Here is a 13,684-nt window from a genome sequence, read left to right as displayed (position 1 = left end):
AAGTTTTGTTTTTTGTGTTTCGAATTCATCTCGTCAGTAACTAGCACCATCTGGGTGTCCAGTTAGACTATGTATTTAAACTAGTACCCAAATTAGCAATAGTTAGAAACAAAAAAATCCAAACAGTTCACACGACATATGTGAACGCCTAAAGCCACATGTTCCGAGTGATGTCCCGGGAAGCAAATATAGCTCTGGTTGGCTGACAACAAACCGAAAACGAACTCTTGTCTTTTCGTTGAAGAACCAAACGCCTGGTATTATACAATAAATTCCCAAAAGGGAAGATTAGACTAAACGGTTTTGCGCGGTAAAGGCACAAGACCTAACTTAAATTATGTTTTGTTTTTTTTCGGGACATGTGGCTTTTGACGTTCATATATGTCGGGTGAACATTTTAAAAAAAAATTGTGTCTAATTAGTGCTAATTTGGGTACTAGTTTAGATACATCGTCTAACTAGACACCCAGATGGTGCTAGTTACTGACGAGATGAATTCGATACGCAAAAAAAAGCTTAATTTTGTTTTCGATGGTAGGAAGCTTGTAAAAAACACCGAAAAACCCGGTTTCCAAATGACTGTTTGACAGTGAAATCAGTTGACGCTAGGTTTTTGAAGGTAATGAACGGAGCATATATTCAGTCTTCATATCAATACCGGTATCCTGAGAAGACAATTTTTAGGAGCTGTGACCTATTTGGTGGATTGTTGTTTGCGGTGCATAATATTAGAGTTGAATTACCAACCGCATAAATGTGAACAATATTCCAACCATTTTATCAAACGCTTGAAAGCCATTTCCAATAGGTTTTGCTTAAGCTATGGTATAGTTTGGTTCACTCCGGATAACAAACAAAGCTGTACCTGGCTAAAACAGAAATTGACTGAGATAAGTGGAAGACTTCTGTTTTATTGTACCATATCGCCTTATCCAAATTCAGGTATTCGTTCACATTCAGTGAAATTTTGATGAGGGTAGATTTCCATAATTCTTGTTCGTGGATAATTTGCTGGGAAGTTCGGAGAACCAAGCTGATCCCAGAAAAAATACAGCAGTATTTTTGCAGTTTCGGCGACCGATCTCTGGAATTTCTGGCGAAAAAGGCTCATATGACTTCCAAAAAATCACGGCAAAAGTTTATGAACCGAAATCAGTTTATATAGCCAATTGAATGACATTATCTCATCAGGGGTGTTGCCGTTCTCATATTTCAATATCCCCTCGGAAATGTTGATAGAGCTGCTCATCGCGAAGTGTCTTTTTTCTCTTCTGTATTGTCTATGTTCTCTGTGTCGTTATTTGCCTTATCTCTAATCTTACCACTTCTCCAATCCTTCCCGTCAGGAAAATGGTGTAAAGAACCCGATAATTTCAAAGTTTAAAAACCCGAACCCGACCCGAACCAGAAAATTTATAATTCGAGAAACCCGATCTGAACCTTGTTAATACGGAGAAACAACCAAAGATTCCGAAGATTATTAAATTTAGGCAACGGAGCTGGATCCAATGCTCATCCAAAAGAATCATCCAAAATCATTATAGAATCACTCGAACCTGAAGTAGCACCATACGTGTCCAGTCATATGGCAACACGAATTACTGGCGAGAGAAATTGACATTTATATTTACTATTATTAAACGTCGCATTTGTAATGTTTTAAAAAACTTATAAATCGTCGTTATCTTAACCGGACAGCAAAATAAATCGGCGATTAACGCATGGGGAAACAAGAGGCATAATGATGACAGATTAAAACAACCTTGCACATCATACTTAACCAAAATTTCTAATTTTTGTTTATCGAAAACCATTCCTGCAAGAGTAGATTTGTATAATTTATTACATGTATTAAATAAGGCACTGTCAATTGGCAAATCGTATTCGACAGTTTACACGATGCCACCCGCGTTACTGATTGGTACGGTCGTACTTAAACTTGTGTCGAAGGGTATCAATCAAGATTCTCTGACGCGTTCTTGATGTCACATCATTAGCTAGTACGATATGTGCGCCAGTAGAGATACTTCGACATCTCCAATGGAGTTCTCGGAACGACTCCAAACTTCTACAAATCCGCTCATGGCTTCAACAGAACACACAATATTTTAACGATAAATTCATTAAAATAGTGGAAATTCATGTATTTTCATGAAGGAATCCAGATCATGCAACGGCCTAGCCTAGGTACGATCAGAAAGTGCTTGTTTCATATATGTACTAATGAATTGATAGTGGCGCTAGTATATCATTACCCTATGAGTGCTATCGTCAGTAGATTGTCTCTACTTCCCGTAGATTTCTAGTTGCTTGAACCAAAATATTTTCCGTCAAATTTACTTTGACTTGGTTTATTGATAATTATCATGAAAGATAAATCGCATAGAGATTGCTTGAATGCTCTCACATGAGTACTCGTTAAAAAAATAAAATTATTCGGACAGTTTGCGAATTTGAAGGAAAGAAATTTTATACATGAGTAACCCTCCGGAAGTCGCGAAAATGGCCCACTGAAGCTGGTGCGCTAAGACGATTTCGCTAGATGTTCAGAGCAGCGTGCACTCAGTGCGCTAGCACGACTCCCGGAAGATAAAAATACAGTAGTTGAGCATCAGAAAATTAACGAATTCTAGCGATTTAAAGGTTAAAATGGGTTAAATTTGATTTGGTTATATGTGTAATCCATTCATATCACGAAGTAAAGTACAGTAAATAAAGTTAATACTACAAAAAAGGGAGGGTGTTGTGTATAGACGTAAACAGCGTCAAGAAATGGTTGGGCGTGATCTATTCAAAACCCGAACCCGACCCGAGTCCGAAAATTACAAATTCGAAAACCCCGAACCCGACCCGAATCCAAAAGTTTAAAATTTCAAAAACCCGGACCCGACCCGAATCCGAGAAATTCGTATTTGAAAACCCGGAACCCGAACCCGAGAAGTTTAAATTTACAAACCTGTCGGGTTCGGGTCGGGTCCGGGTTTCGGGTCCAAAAACCCGAACCCGACCATCTCTAGTAAAGACAACTTACGGCACGCAACTAATCTCCGATTGACGTGGGAAACGTACCATTTGAGTCAGTCGCTACTGATTCCTGAAACAAGATAAAGGGTGAACAAAGATGGCAAGATTAACGCTGAGAATGGTATATAAATGCCTCTCCCACGTCTCTGCGATCAATTGCTTTGATGTAGATGTTGTCCCCAAAGCCAAAAAGTATGTGCAGTCTCGTGATGATGGTTCTATTTCCATGCACATCAGATCTTCGTATCGCATATTCGAGCACTATGTTGAACTATAGATTAGATCTGTATAACAGATTGTGATCCATCCCGGTCAAACCATTCAGAATTTGATTCGGAATCCTGAATGGAGTCAGTATGGATTCCAAATCAAATGCAACAACCGATTCTGAGTCGGAATCGGTTGTTGCATTTGATTTGGAATCAATAATGACTCCATTCAGAAATCCGAACCGGTTCCGGAATGAGTTTAACTGGGATCCAGCGTCATACGAATCAGCTTAATCCGTCTGATCTGACAGCCATATTCAAGTATTACCTGTCATAGTTTGTTTCGTTTTACCGAATCGTACACCGCCTTGAAATTCACAAAGAGATGGTGAGTCCGCAAGTTTCCGAAATTTATCCATGGAAGAAAACTCGAGTTTCTGGCACTTTTTACATTTGTGTATTTCTCGTCAAAAATCGATTTAAAAATATTCTACGTTTCAAGGGTTGGATACAAACATAGGTATATTGAAACCATTAGTTGAGCTTTATCAATGTAATTAAATAAAAGATTTTTTTTTTCGTTCAATGATCCACGTTCATAAAATTATTTTTATTTATCATTTTACGTATACAAAAAAGCAAGTATGTATATTTTAATATAAGTTGAACTCAGTAGACCAAAAAACAGCACATAGCCAAATGACCCGATTTATGTGGTGAAATCATACCTTTTTGTTGCCTTTAGTATTCGAAACTTGTCCAATACGGTTTCAAATAGAAGTCGTAGAAATAAATGATAAATCTCACTCTAATGAAAATATGATCACAGGAATTGTAGGGCAATCGGTGAACAATGAAAAAAATAAGAGATTGGTCTGACAGCAAATATTTATTGGCCTTCAAACGTTATTGCTTTGATAGTCGACCAAAGAATCAACCGATTATATCACCTTTCAACCCTTGTCTTAAATACTATCAAAATAACGAAAAACGTCAATAACAAACGAGAAGAATAACCAAAAACTAAAGAAATATTGAGGTTGTGCACATTGCGTTGTAGGTATAAGGATACACTGGATCCAGAAATTGACACTAAGAGTCATGCCAGGCAATGATGATCAGTTGAATGACTAAAACTAACGCGTTGAACAATTCAGTTCATTAGTTCATAACTAGCTTTATTGGTACAATGTACCGATGAATTAGCATTACACATAAATCATGTTATGTACAAAGAAAATCATTTTTATGTAATCGATTCTAGAAAATAAATGAAAAAATTGAATCACAAAGTATTAGATTTTTTCCCATGTTTAGAGAACCTCTAAATCGTGTACTGACGGAATTTGTATCAGTATCAGACATCCTCTCAGACATCGTACAAAATTTAATGTACTGATCACGTCCGTGCCAGCGCAAAAACACCGGACCGCTTAATGAGTTTGAAATGTCTTTTGCATTCGCTGTATTTATTTTCCGTATTTCTCGGGACAATCAGCATAATATGCATCGCTTAGACAACCGTCTGCAGCTTCAAACAGACATCCAATCCCACACTCAAATCAGCTCTATGTTTGTTAACCAGCTTCAGCAGCGCCACCTTTTTCTCCTTCGAATTATTCGACTCCAACTCGTACAGCGTCGCTAGGTTGACCATAAGTGACTCATTCAGAGCCATCTTGGGATTGCGTTGAACTGCACTTTCGAACAGTTTAATAGCTTCCTTCAGTTTACCAGAGTACAGCAAACAAACGCCCATATTGTTATACACCATAGTATTTGAACCATCCAGGGCGGATGCTTTCTGAAACAAACCTAAAGCGCTTTGAAAATCATTTTGTGCCACTGCCAGCAGGCCACGGTCTATCAGCTCCCGCAAATCAGGGTTAGCTTGATCTTCCCTGAAGCGTTTAGTTTCCGAAAATTTCTTCTCAGCACCATAGATATCGCCGCACTGCAATCGAATACGGCCCCAGGCCGAAAGAAGCGCACGCTTCTCGTCAACGGTTGCTGCTGGATCATCTACCAGTCGACGAATCAGCTGATCGGCAAGACTGAAATCTTTTACCAAAAGCGAACAATTTACAATAGAATGAAGAATACGTGTTTCCCGTGAATGCCAAAAACGTTCAGCATCTTTTTGTGTCGAACTCTCCGGCAACCTCTCAAAATAACTTTTAATTTGGCTGGTAACAGCAAGAAGCTCCATAAGCCTATCCAGGGCGAGTCTAGGTACTCCCAAGTATATAGGCAGCTCCGCTAGTAGCAAACGAAATGAAAACGGTGCCATCGAACCTTTCTTGTCCGCATGCATATCAGGGTGATAGAATTCGTAGAACATATCCGGTTTATTCAACGATTCAAACGGTTCCGCCTCTACGCGGGCTATCTCGAACTGGCCTAGCTTTACAAGCAGAGCTATCCGCGTAAACCACAGTTGCAGCGAGTTGGGAGAATGCTTCACCGCATAACCAGCCCGACCGAAGCCTTGCTGCTTAATAGTCAGCAGTCGTGCCGTCAAGTTAACACCCGATCGGAAACAGCCATGTTCGATCAGTTCACGCAATCCTCGCTCGTCTTGGGTGACATCATCCGGTGAAAGAATCTTCCGATGTTGCGCTTCTATAGGATCGATAAGAACACTGACAGCTTCCTGAACCGGGTCGTTCAGATCGGTGGCCACACTGACTCCGGGCATCGTTGTAGCAGCAGGTGCTCCTACACCAATCGGCGGCAGCTCCCACAGATCACGGACACTATCGGGAATGTTACATTTTGTATCCAAGGGAGAACTTTGAAGGTAATCGTATGATACGTAGGCGTCGGGGATATCGGACGTAGTTTTCCCTGCGTGATTAGAGTAAAAGTTCACTTTCGGGGATCGAATGTAATAACAGAGAACACTCACCTTCTTTATTAGCCAAATGGTCGAAGAAACTTGGAGGATCGTTAGCAAAATACTTGCTTAAGCTGGGCTCCGTTTTTTCTTGAGTCATTATGTGCACATACAAATGATTTGTTTTAGTGAATAATAGGTTTTTTAGTAAATAAAATTGTATTCCATTTCGCGTTTATGTTATTGAACGAATATTATGATGACAGATCAGCTGTCATGTCCCCCGTGGTGGATTTGTACTAATAATAGAACTAGGGGTCGTCGATATATGATTATATGATTTTCACGATTTTCAGCAATTCTCGACAAACATATTGATTAAGGCATATAAGCCAACTGTTCAAATTCACTTACAGATTTTTCAATTCAATTCAATTACAGATTTTGGTAGTACAGTCGTGATTCGCTGGTTGGACATTTTTTAACTGAACCGCTTTTCAGTTGGACCGTTGTCCAACTAAAAAGTATCTGAATGTCAAAATCTCATGTCAAATTGACTTTGACAATCTATCTAACAATCTTTCACACTACTTAGGTCTTCTTTGGAGAGTTTTTGACATTTGTCAGTCTGTCCAACTAGCGAATTAAATTCGTTAGTTGGACATAGGCTGCGGCCCAACCAGCGAATCACGACTGTAAACAAATAACGATGAAAGTAACAATGCTTAGGAGTAGCCAAACATCTTTCAATGCGCAACTCCTGGTAATTCTAGTGTTTATTGATCAATATCGGCGCCGGCCAAGCCCGAACGAAGATCACGGAAGGAAAAGGAAGGAATGTTAATCCGATACTTGCTTTTGCTAGACTGCCCATAAACGCATAAGAGTCCCATGTGGATTTTTGTCGAAAATGAGTTATCCGTTGGGTTGTATTCTGTATCACCAGTGAATCGCACTGCACAGATAAGATTAGATTATAAAAAAATACCAAAACATGGTTGTCCCATCCATTTGGCTCAATGGATGGGACAATCTTGAACAGCGTTTTTCTCGGCTTGCTGTTTTTCAACATGGGACTCTTATGATGTTATGGGCAGTAGAGGCCGTATGTACTACAGCGCACTCCACAAGTATCACGGGAGGAGGATATTTGTTAGTAAGTATAGGAGTTGGATTCTACTTCTTCACTACCGACGCCAGAGAAGTGACTCAACTATCTGGACTAGATATCGATCCATCAACTCCTGGACTGGGGACCAACGGTTTTAATTCCCTTCCGAAGGAAGACGGGAACACAGATTTTTTTCACCTCAGAAAAATCTCAACGACCACGGCTGGGATTGAACCCAGACCAACTGGAATGAATGGCGGTCACGGTTACCACTCAACCACCGGCGCCATCTGTTCGAGTTTAGATTGAAAGGAATTGATTTACATGGGAAAATTGAACTATTTTGCATCTGTTTGCGCCATTGTTAGGTTTGCATTCATTCGAGGAAATAGGACTTCACTGTAGTACAAAACAATTCGGTATCTAACCGAGTCAAGTAGCTAAGCGTTACGAAACAGTTTGTTGCATTTCGTTGCCAACACTGCAGTTAGGCTTCTAGAATATTCTCACTTCCTGAGCAGACCGTTGTGTTTATCTACTAATTGTAGCAACCTATATATAGTGCAAACTACTACCAGAACAGGGAGTCAGAATTAACAGTTATCCCCAATATCTTGTAACAAACTCTATCATACTGCAAAGTCACAATATAGAAGAAAATGAATTATATACAGAACACTGCAACGTACAATTTTGGCTTAAAATGAGTGCCTAATTGTACTGAATAAACCCACTGAATTTAAGAGTAGTGACCGCAAAGTTTTACTGTACCACGAACCGAACAGTTTTCCCTCGTCATAAATCTCGACAGCTTTACAGACGTTAATGTGCAGAAATATTTTGGTCCTTCTAACCGGATTCATCCGCTGTCGAATTTCAATATGTTCCTTTCGATCGCGAATCGTGAAAAGTGTCGAACAATATCGCTGAATATAGCGGTCGAGTGATACAGATAGTCCTGAATATGACAGAAAAGTGCCGTACGAACAAATAAACAGCTAGCGAAAAGAAGTCAGGTTAAGTGGCGATGCTCATCACTATGTGCTAGTGCTGCAGTATATTTGCACTAAGGAAAACGAAACAAACCAAGGTTCAATCAAAAATCGGCTGGTGAAAAGAAGCCAGATAGCGTGATGACGCGCTTCACTATGTGTGTGTGCTAATCTATATATTATATCAGGCGAAATAACTTTCTACTCGAAACGGTACAGTACAGAACAGTGAAACAGACAATCTAGTCAGGGCCTTGCCTCTAACGTTAATTTGTTGGTTCATTGTGGATTCGCCAATAAGTAATTCACGGTCCCTCGAAATATCAAACCCTACCATGACGTTTCGCTGACATGAAAACACGGGCACTCATTTTTCTATTGATGTACAGTGTCCAAGGAAAAAACAACTAAAAGGTATCTAGGCAAAAAATAACCATAACCGAGCTAACGAAACAAATCTTTCCGGATCTACTCCGATCAGTGCTACAAAATACACGTTCCCGATCAAAAACCAAGGCATTCCAAGGCTGAAATCGTTATGTGAGAGTTAAATAGCAGTAAATTGTAAAATTTGATTATCAAACCGATTCGAGTTTTGTAACCGCTAAAATCCATTTGTTGTGCAAATGTTGTGCGTTCTTTTTCGGATTCTAATGTTTGTATTTGTACTGTTTTCAGATCATCTTAATACAACATTGGCTTTGTGGAAAACCCAGAACAGCAGACTAATGCTAATTTCGTTTTTAGAATCGAGTCGCTCTAGGTTCGCTCTGAGCTATCACTTTTGTATGGATTTCGTAAATATTAGAGCGAGCCTAGGGCGACTCTGATCTAAAACCGAAATCAGCATAACAATTGCATTGAATTCAAAAAGCAATGCTGTATTTTCCTTTTACCTGCTGATTAAATTAATTACAAAAACTAAAGGACACATCTCACTGGTTGAGACAAACTTGCGAAAAGATTTGCCTTCTTTCCGAGGACCGATGTCTACAGTCATTATTTCGTCCGATTTAACAAAATTTGCTACGCGGCACGAACCGTAATCTACTTAACAATATACTGCAGTCCAGTAAGTTCGTAAAAATAACGATGGTTGCCGTCAATATTTGCAAGCCCAAGGAATATAATGCCTGGAATTTAATACCACACTCACAGTCTCCGACAGTACATCGCATCGACCTGCGAACAGCCCTGGTCATAAAGTATTTAAAAGCTGAGACATTTTGGCGCACAAAACTTGCGTGATGGTATCCAAAACTTAACTACGTAATATTCTCGGGTGTCTTCCGTGACAGATCTTATGACAAACCATCACTCCGCCGTATGACACCGGTTTCCATCCCAAATCATAAACTCGGCATCATTTATGACGCCTACGGTGTGCATCAAAATAACAGTAATATTAAGGGTCGAATTCTTCACCCTCACTTAACTTTTAAACCAGGTTCACCAGTACGTTTTAACTTGGCTTAAGCGTGAAGCGAGGGTGGAGAAATCGGCCCTAAGACGAACATTTGTTTTCGGATCTTTTGACGTATCCCCGGTGTAGTGTTTTTCCAATAGAATCCCATATCACTGCATTTGTATCGAAAGCTGATATGCGCATTTCGATGATTTGCAGTCTTCGTAAGTCGTGATCGAAATACACGTATTCGTTCATATAAGTGATGGATTCAAATATGTGATTTTTTTGTATTTGGAACACCCGCACTGAACCATCGAAATACAACGAAAAACAATTGGATTTATGTCACGGTAATATGCCAATGTTAAGCATTTATTCACTATATCTGATAAGGAAATAAATAACTATTACATACGTATAATATACTCGTAGAGGTAGCTGGGGACGTACAATATTTATGTTGTATGAAACATTCTTTTAATTTACAATTCGATTTTTTTTCGGAACGTCTTAAACGTTTTTCGGGCAAGGGTAACACGTTTCATAACCGACAGCAGAACATATTTACAACAGTTCTGCTGTCGGTTATGAAACGTGCATTACATTCGAAGATCCGATCAAGATTCCAGCGAATGAGAGAGGGATTTTAGAATGATTTTCCATTAGGGTTTGAATACATGCTTAGCACATATCTTCCTGCTGCGTACAGTAGCCCTGGCTCTATCGCAAAAAACGAACATTCTAACTTCAGAATCGACTTCAGTGTTGTATTCCGTACCGTCTGGTCACTGTGGGTGCATTTACCGTAAAGTCCAATATTGGATGCATGATGCATCAACGCAAAAATTCGGGGCCGACCGAAAGGTAGCAAGAGATTTTTATTGCAGATAGATACTATACTAAAACAAATATAGATAGATTACAATTCCGAAAATAAATATATTTACACACCCAACTGGTCCAGAAAACAATGCAAGGATACCAAACTTTGTTTATATTTAATAGCCTACTTCTAGGCCTGCGTTGATGATTTTCGTTTTTTCAGAACACTCCCAATAGAAACTTCAAACTGGAGCGCCATCAAGCGGTGAGTGTGGTCAAATGTGAAGGGACCGGAGAATAGTAAAATGAGCCTAAAATTTCTAAAGCTTTCTTCGTATGATTTACGTCTTTATTATTTGTCTTTGATCTAGTGTTCAATCAGCTAATGGGAAATCGTGTGCTTGAAGACAAATTCGCATACAAGAACAGTAGGGGAGACTGAGGAGACTTGATCCCCGGGAGACTTGATCCCATCATTGTAACTCAAAGGCGGATCAGAATACATTAATCGAATATACTAGAAAGTTGCGTAGTTTTATCCAAACATAAATTTCATTAACACAGAAAAAAGAAATTGGACTTGTGTAACTGAATTTTTACCGATTAAAGAAAAATCTCAGAAGAACTGAAGAAGATTTATTTTCTATATTTTCAAACTTTTATAAAATTGATAAAATCACCCACTACATACTCTACTTTTGTATACAGAATTGCAGGAGAATGTCAATTATATGAAGACGTTATGCTTGAGATGATTTTTTGTTCAACTGTATTTTTACTAAAGTTTGCTGAAATAGATGCTATGGGTTCACTTGATCCCTTCAAATTCGTGGAGATTGGATCCCCTTCGCCATGCTTTATACACACCACTGAAAATAGCCAAATTCACACCAGAACAATTGAAGTCATTGTTGCCATAAAGTAACAAAAAAAAATGTCAAAAATGAACGCTTCATCGTAAAGAAACATAACTGTAATTGTTTACTACAGTATACGTAGCAACCATTCATCCCACATTTGACGTTCCTCAACCATAATAAAGATAGCTTCCAAATAATTGCACGGAGATTTGGGGAATTCGTAAAAAAATCAGGTGAGAGATGCGTAAAATGTAGTAACAAAAATAACAATATCTAATCATAACAATTTAATCAATACTACAATCCATTTATAAAATTGAATGGGGTAAGGTACCCATTTTTTCCGTATTAAGAAGGGTACCACATTATTTCGTTATTATTTTATTATTTCAGCTTCTTTGCTTTGTTATTAAGGTCCATTTTTTTATTTCGATTATAGAGATTTTAACCTTAATGTCATTCGCATCTTATTAAGAGCCAATTTAATAACAAAATTGTCTTGAGAATGGTGGAAATCTTGTTTGAGCGCAGCAAAAACTCTAATCGAGTACCCCAATTATCGCAATACCATTCGAGTTAATGCGTTGAGCAAAGATGGCAGTCGCTGCTCTAACCAAAAGCTTCATATGGGTTGGATGATAATAGAAACAGGGCAGAAATAGGCTTATTACCCTACATGCTCTTTTAAACACGGTTTTAAAAAGGAATCAGGTGTCCCCAAATTAGGGATCGAGTCTCCATTAATCTAAGAATTTGCCATTTTTTTTATTGTTTTCCAGAAATGCTCATAGCTCATGTCCAGTATAATACATCCATGTAATTTTTTTATGAATAATCCCTAGAAAGAAAATAAAACTACAAAAAATACATAGTTTTTTATCATTCCACGAAGTTGGATTGAAAAATAAAAAAGAGGATCAAGTCTCCCCTACAAGTGCCATTTCGATTATATGTAATTGGGAATGCACAAGTCACCATTTTGCACTAGTAAAGCGCCATGTGGCTACAAATTCATCACCACAAACTGAAGTTACATATTTTAGATCTAGCGATGTATAAAATATTAAGAGAAAAACATCTTTTCCATCCACATTTCAATTCTATTGATTGACGAAGTTTTATTTCGTTACACGTTATCTTCTGAAGAAAGCTTCGTAGACACTTACGGCCAATTTCTTTACTTGGATGAAAACCGGCTTTCGGTTAATTGGTCACCAGCAACCTGGTTTTCAGCCAAAACCGGTTTTCATCCAGTGAAGAAATTTTGCCGTAAGTGGACTGATGCTCTATCCAGTTGAGCTATCGCCGTAATATTGTAAGACGAGGATTTTTGATCATGTTATTCTGCAGGTTTTTGAAGCGAGGTAAACAGATATACGAATAACAAAGATCATCAGAACAATATAACCCTCCAGCACAAATGTACAATGTAGTATACAAATCTTGAATATAGGAAACACGGAAGATATTGGAAATGTTAACTAATACGAGTATGGTAGTTTAATAGTTGAATCACAGACTAACAGACATAACACTCAAAAATAAAGCTTCGCCCGCTTTAACGGTCATTTTAAATATATTTGTAGTTGGGACTGTGGCCACATTTGAAATTATGGCGCCACTGACATATGAACAAGCATATGGGGGATAGACCACTAGTGAAAAATTGTTCCCAAACCTGAGGGGTAACCCACCAGTAAATAAGTGTTTGGGACTGTGAATAAAAGGTGGAGCTAGTGTTCTGGGAAAATTGTCGGATCGATGCTTTTTGAGGGAATTCCCTCAGTGTAATGTCTGTTAGTCTGTGGTTGAATTATAATGGTGGAATTTATCAATAGTCTTCCCAATATGGCGAGTATTATATGAATAGTTTGGAAATGGTTCCGAAGTTTTCTAGAATGGTTTTTATTTATACGGGTTATTGGCCCGATTATTGAAATGGAAAGCAAGCAGCGGCTTCAATTAGCACTTCAGACCGTTTGATATATTGTCGCTGCAGCACTATTCTGCAATGCGCTGAACAGTCCAGCGACGCGAAGATTTCTAGCGACGTCAGTGGAATTGTCATTTCATGAATAAAATAAGCAAAGAAATTTTCGTCAATAAAACTATAGTTAATCTTATATTTTGTGTTGTCATGGTTATAGTCGACATGCTACTAAAAATCAATCACTTTCTTATTTATTTTAATCATGTGAGATCATGATAAATGAATATCATAATATAGAACTTTTAAATGCGATTGTATGGCTCTAATTTGAATTTTTTTTCTTTAAGAATCACAAAAAGATTGGTTTTGAATTATTTGTTTATAATCAACACATTTAACAAAGTCTATACTTCATCAAGAAACTATGAACTTCGCTGGGGTAACGTATGCTGACGAGCGACAAGTCGCTTCTGATTTTTGTCTGCAGACACA

General features: G+C 38.4%; 1 protein-coding gene across 1 annotated transcript; it reads right to left on the bottom strand.

Moving 5' to 3' along the window:
• Positions 1-3,902: 3,902 nt before the first annotated feature.
• LOC131688774 (trafficking protein particle complex subunit 12) lies at positions 3,903-6,330 on the bottom strand. The gene is made up of 2 exons (XM_058973286.1): positions 6,142-6,330; positions 3,903-6,080 (listed from the first exon to the last, which is right to left on the bottom strand). The coding sequence occupies exons 1-2, from the start codon at positions 6,227-6,229 to the stop codon at positions 4,747-4,749; spliced, it is 1,422 nt and encodes a 473-aa protein (XP_058829269.1). The 5' UTR covers positions 6,230-6,330; the 3' UTR covers positions 3,903-4,746.
• Positions 6,331-13,684: the final 7,354 nt, after the last annotated feature.

Source organism: Topomyia yanbarensis, chromosome 3, assembly GCF_030247195.1.
Source record: "Topomyia yanbarensis strain Yona2022 chromosome 3, ASM3024719v1, whole genome shotgun sequence".
Classification (NCBI taxonomy): domain Eukaryota; kingdom Metazoa; phylum Arthropoda; class Insecta; order Diptera; family Culicidae; genus Topomyia; species Topomyia yanbarensis.
This window is presented reverse-complemented; position numbering and strand designations above follow the sequence as displayed.

What these genes read in the sequence shown, in the direction of transcription:
- LOC131688774 (XM_058973286.1), bottom strand. Translation starts at nt 6,229, where the DNA reads ATGACTCAAGAAAAAACGGAGCCCAGCTTAAGCAAGTATTTTGCTAAC. An exon ending in CCATTTGGCTAATAAAGAAG is followed by an intron (nt 6,081 to 6,141) that starts GTGAGTGTTCTC and finishes CTAATCACGCAG; the next exon opens with GGAAAACTACGTCCGATATC.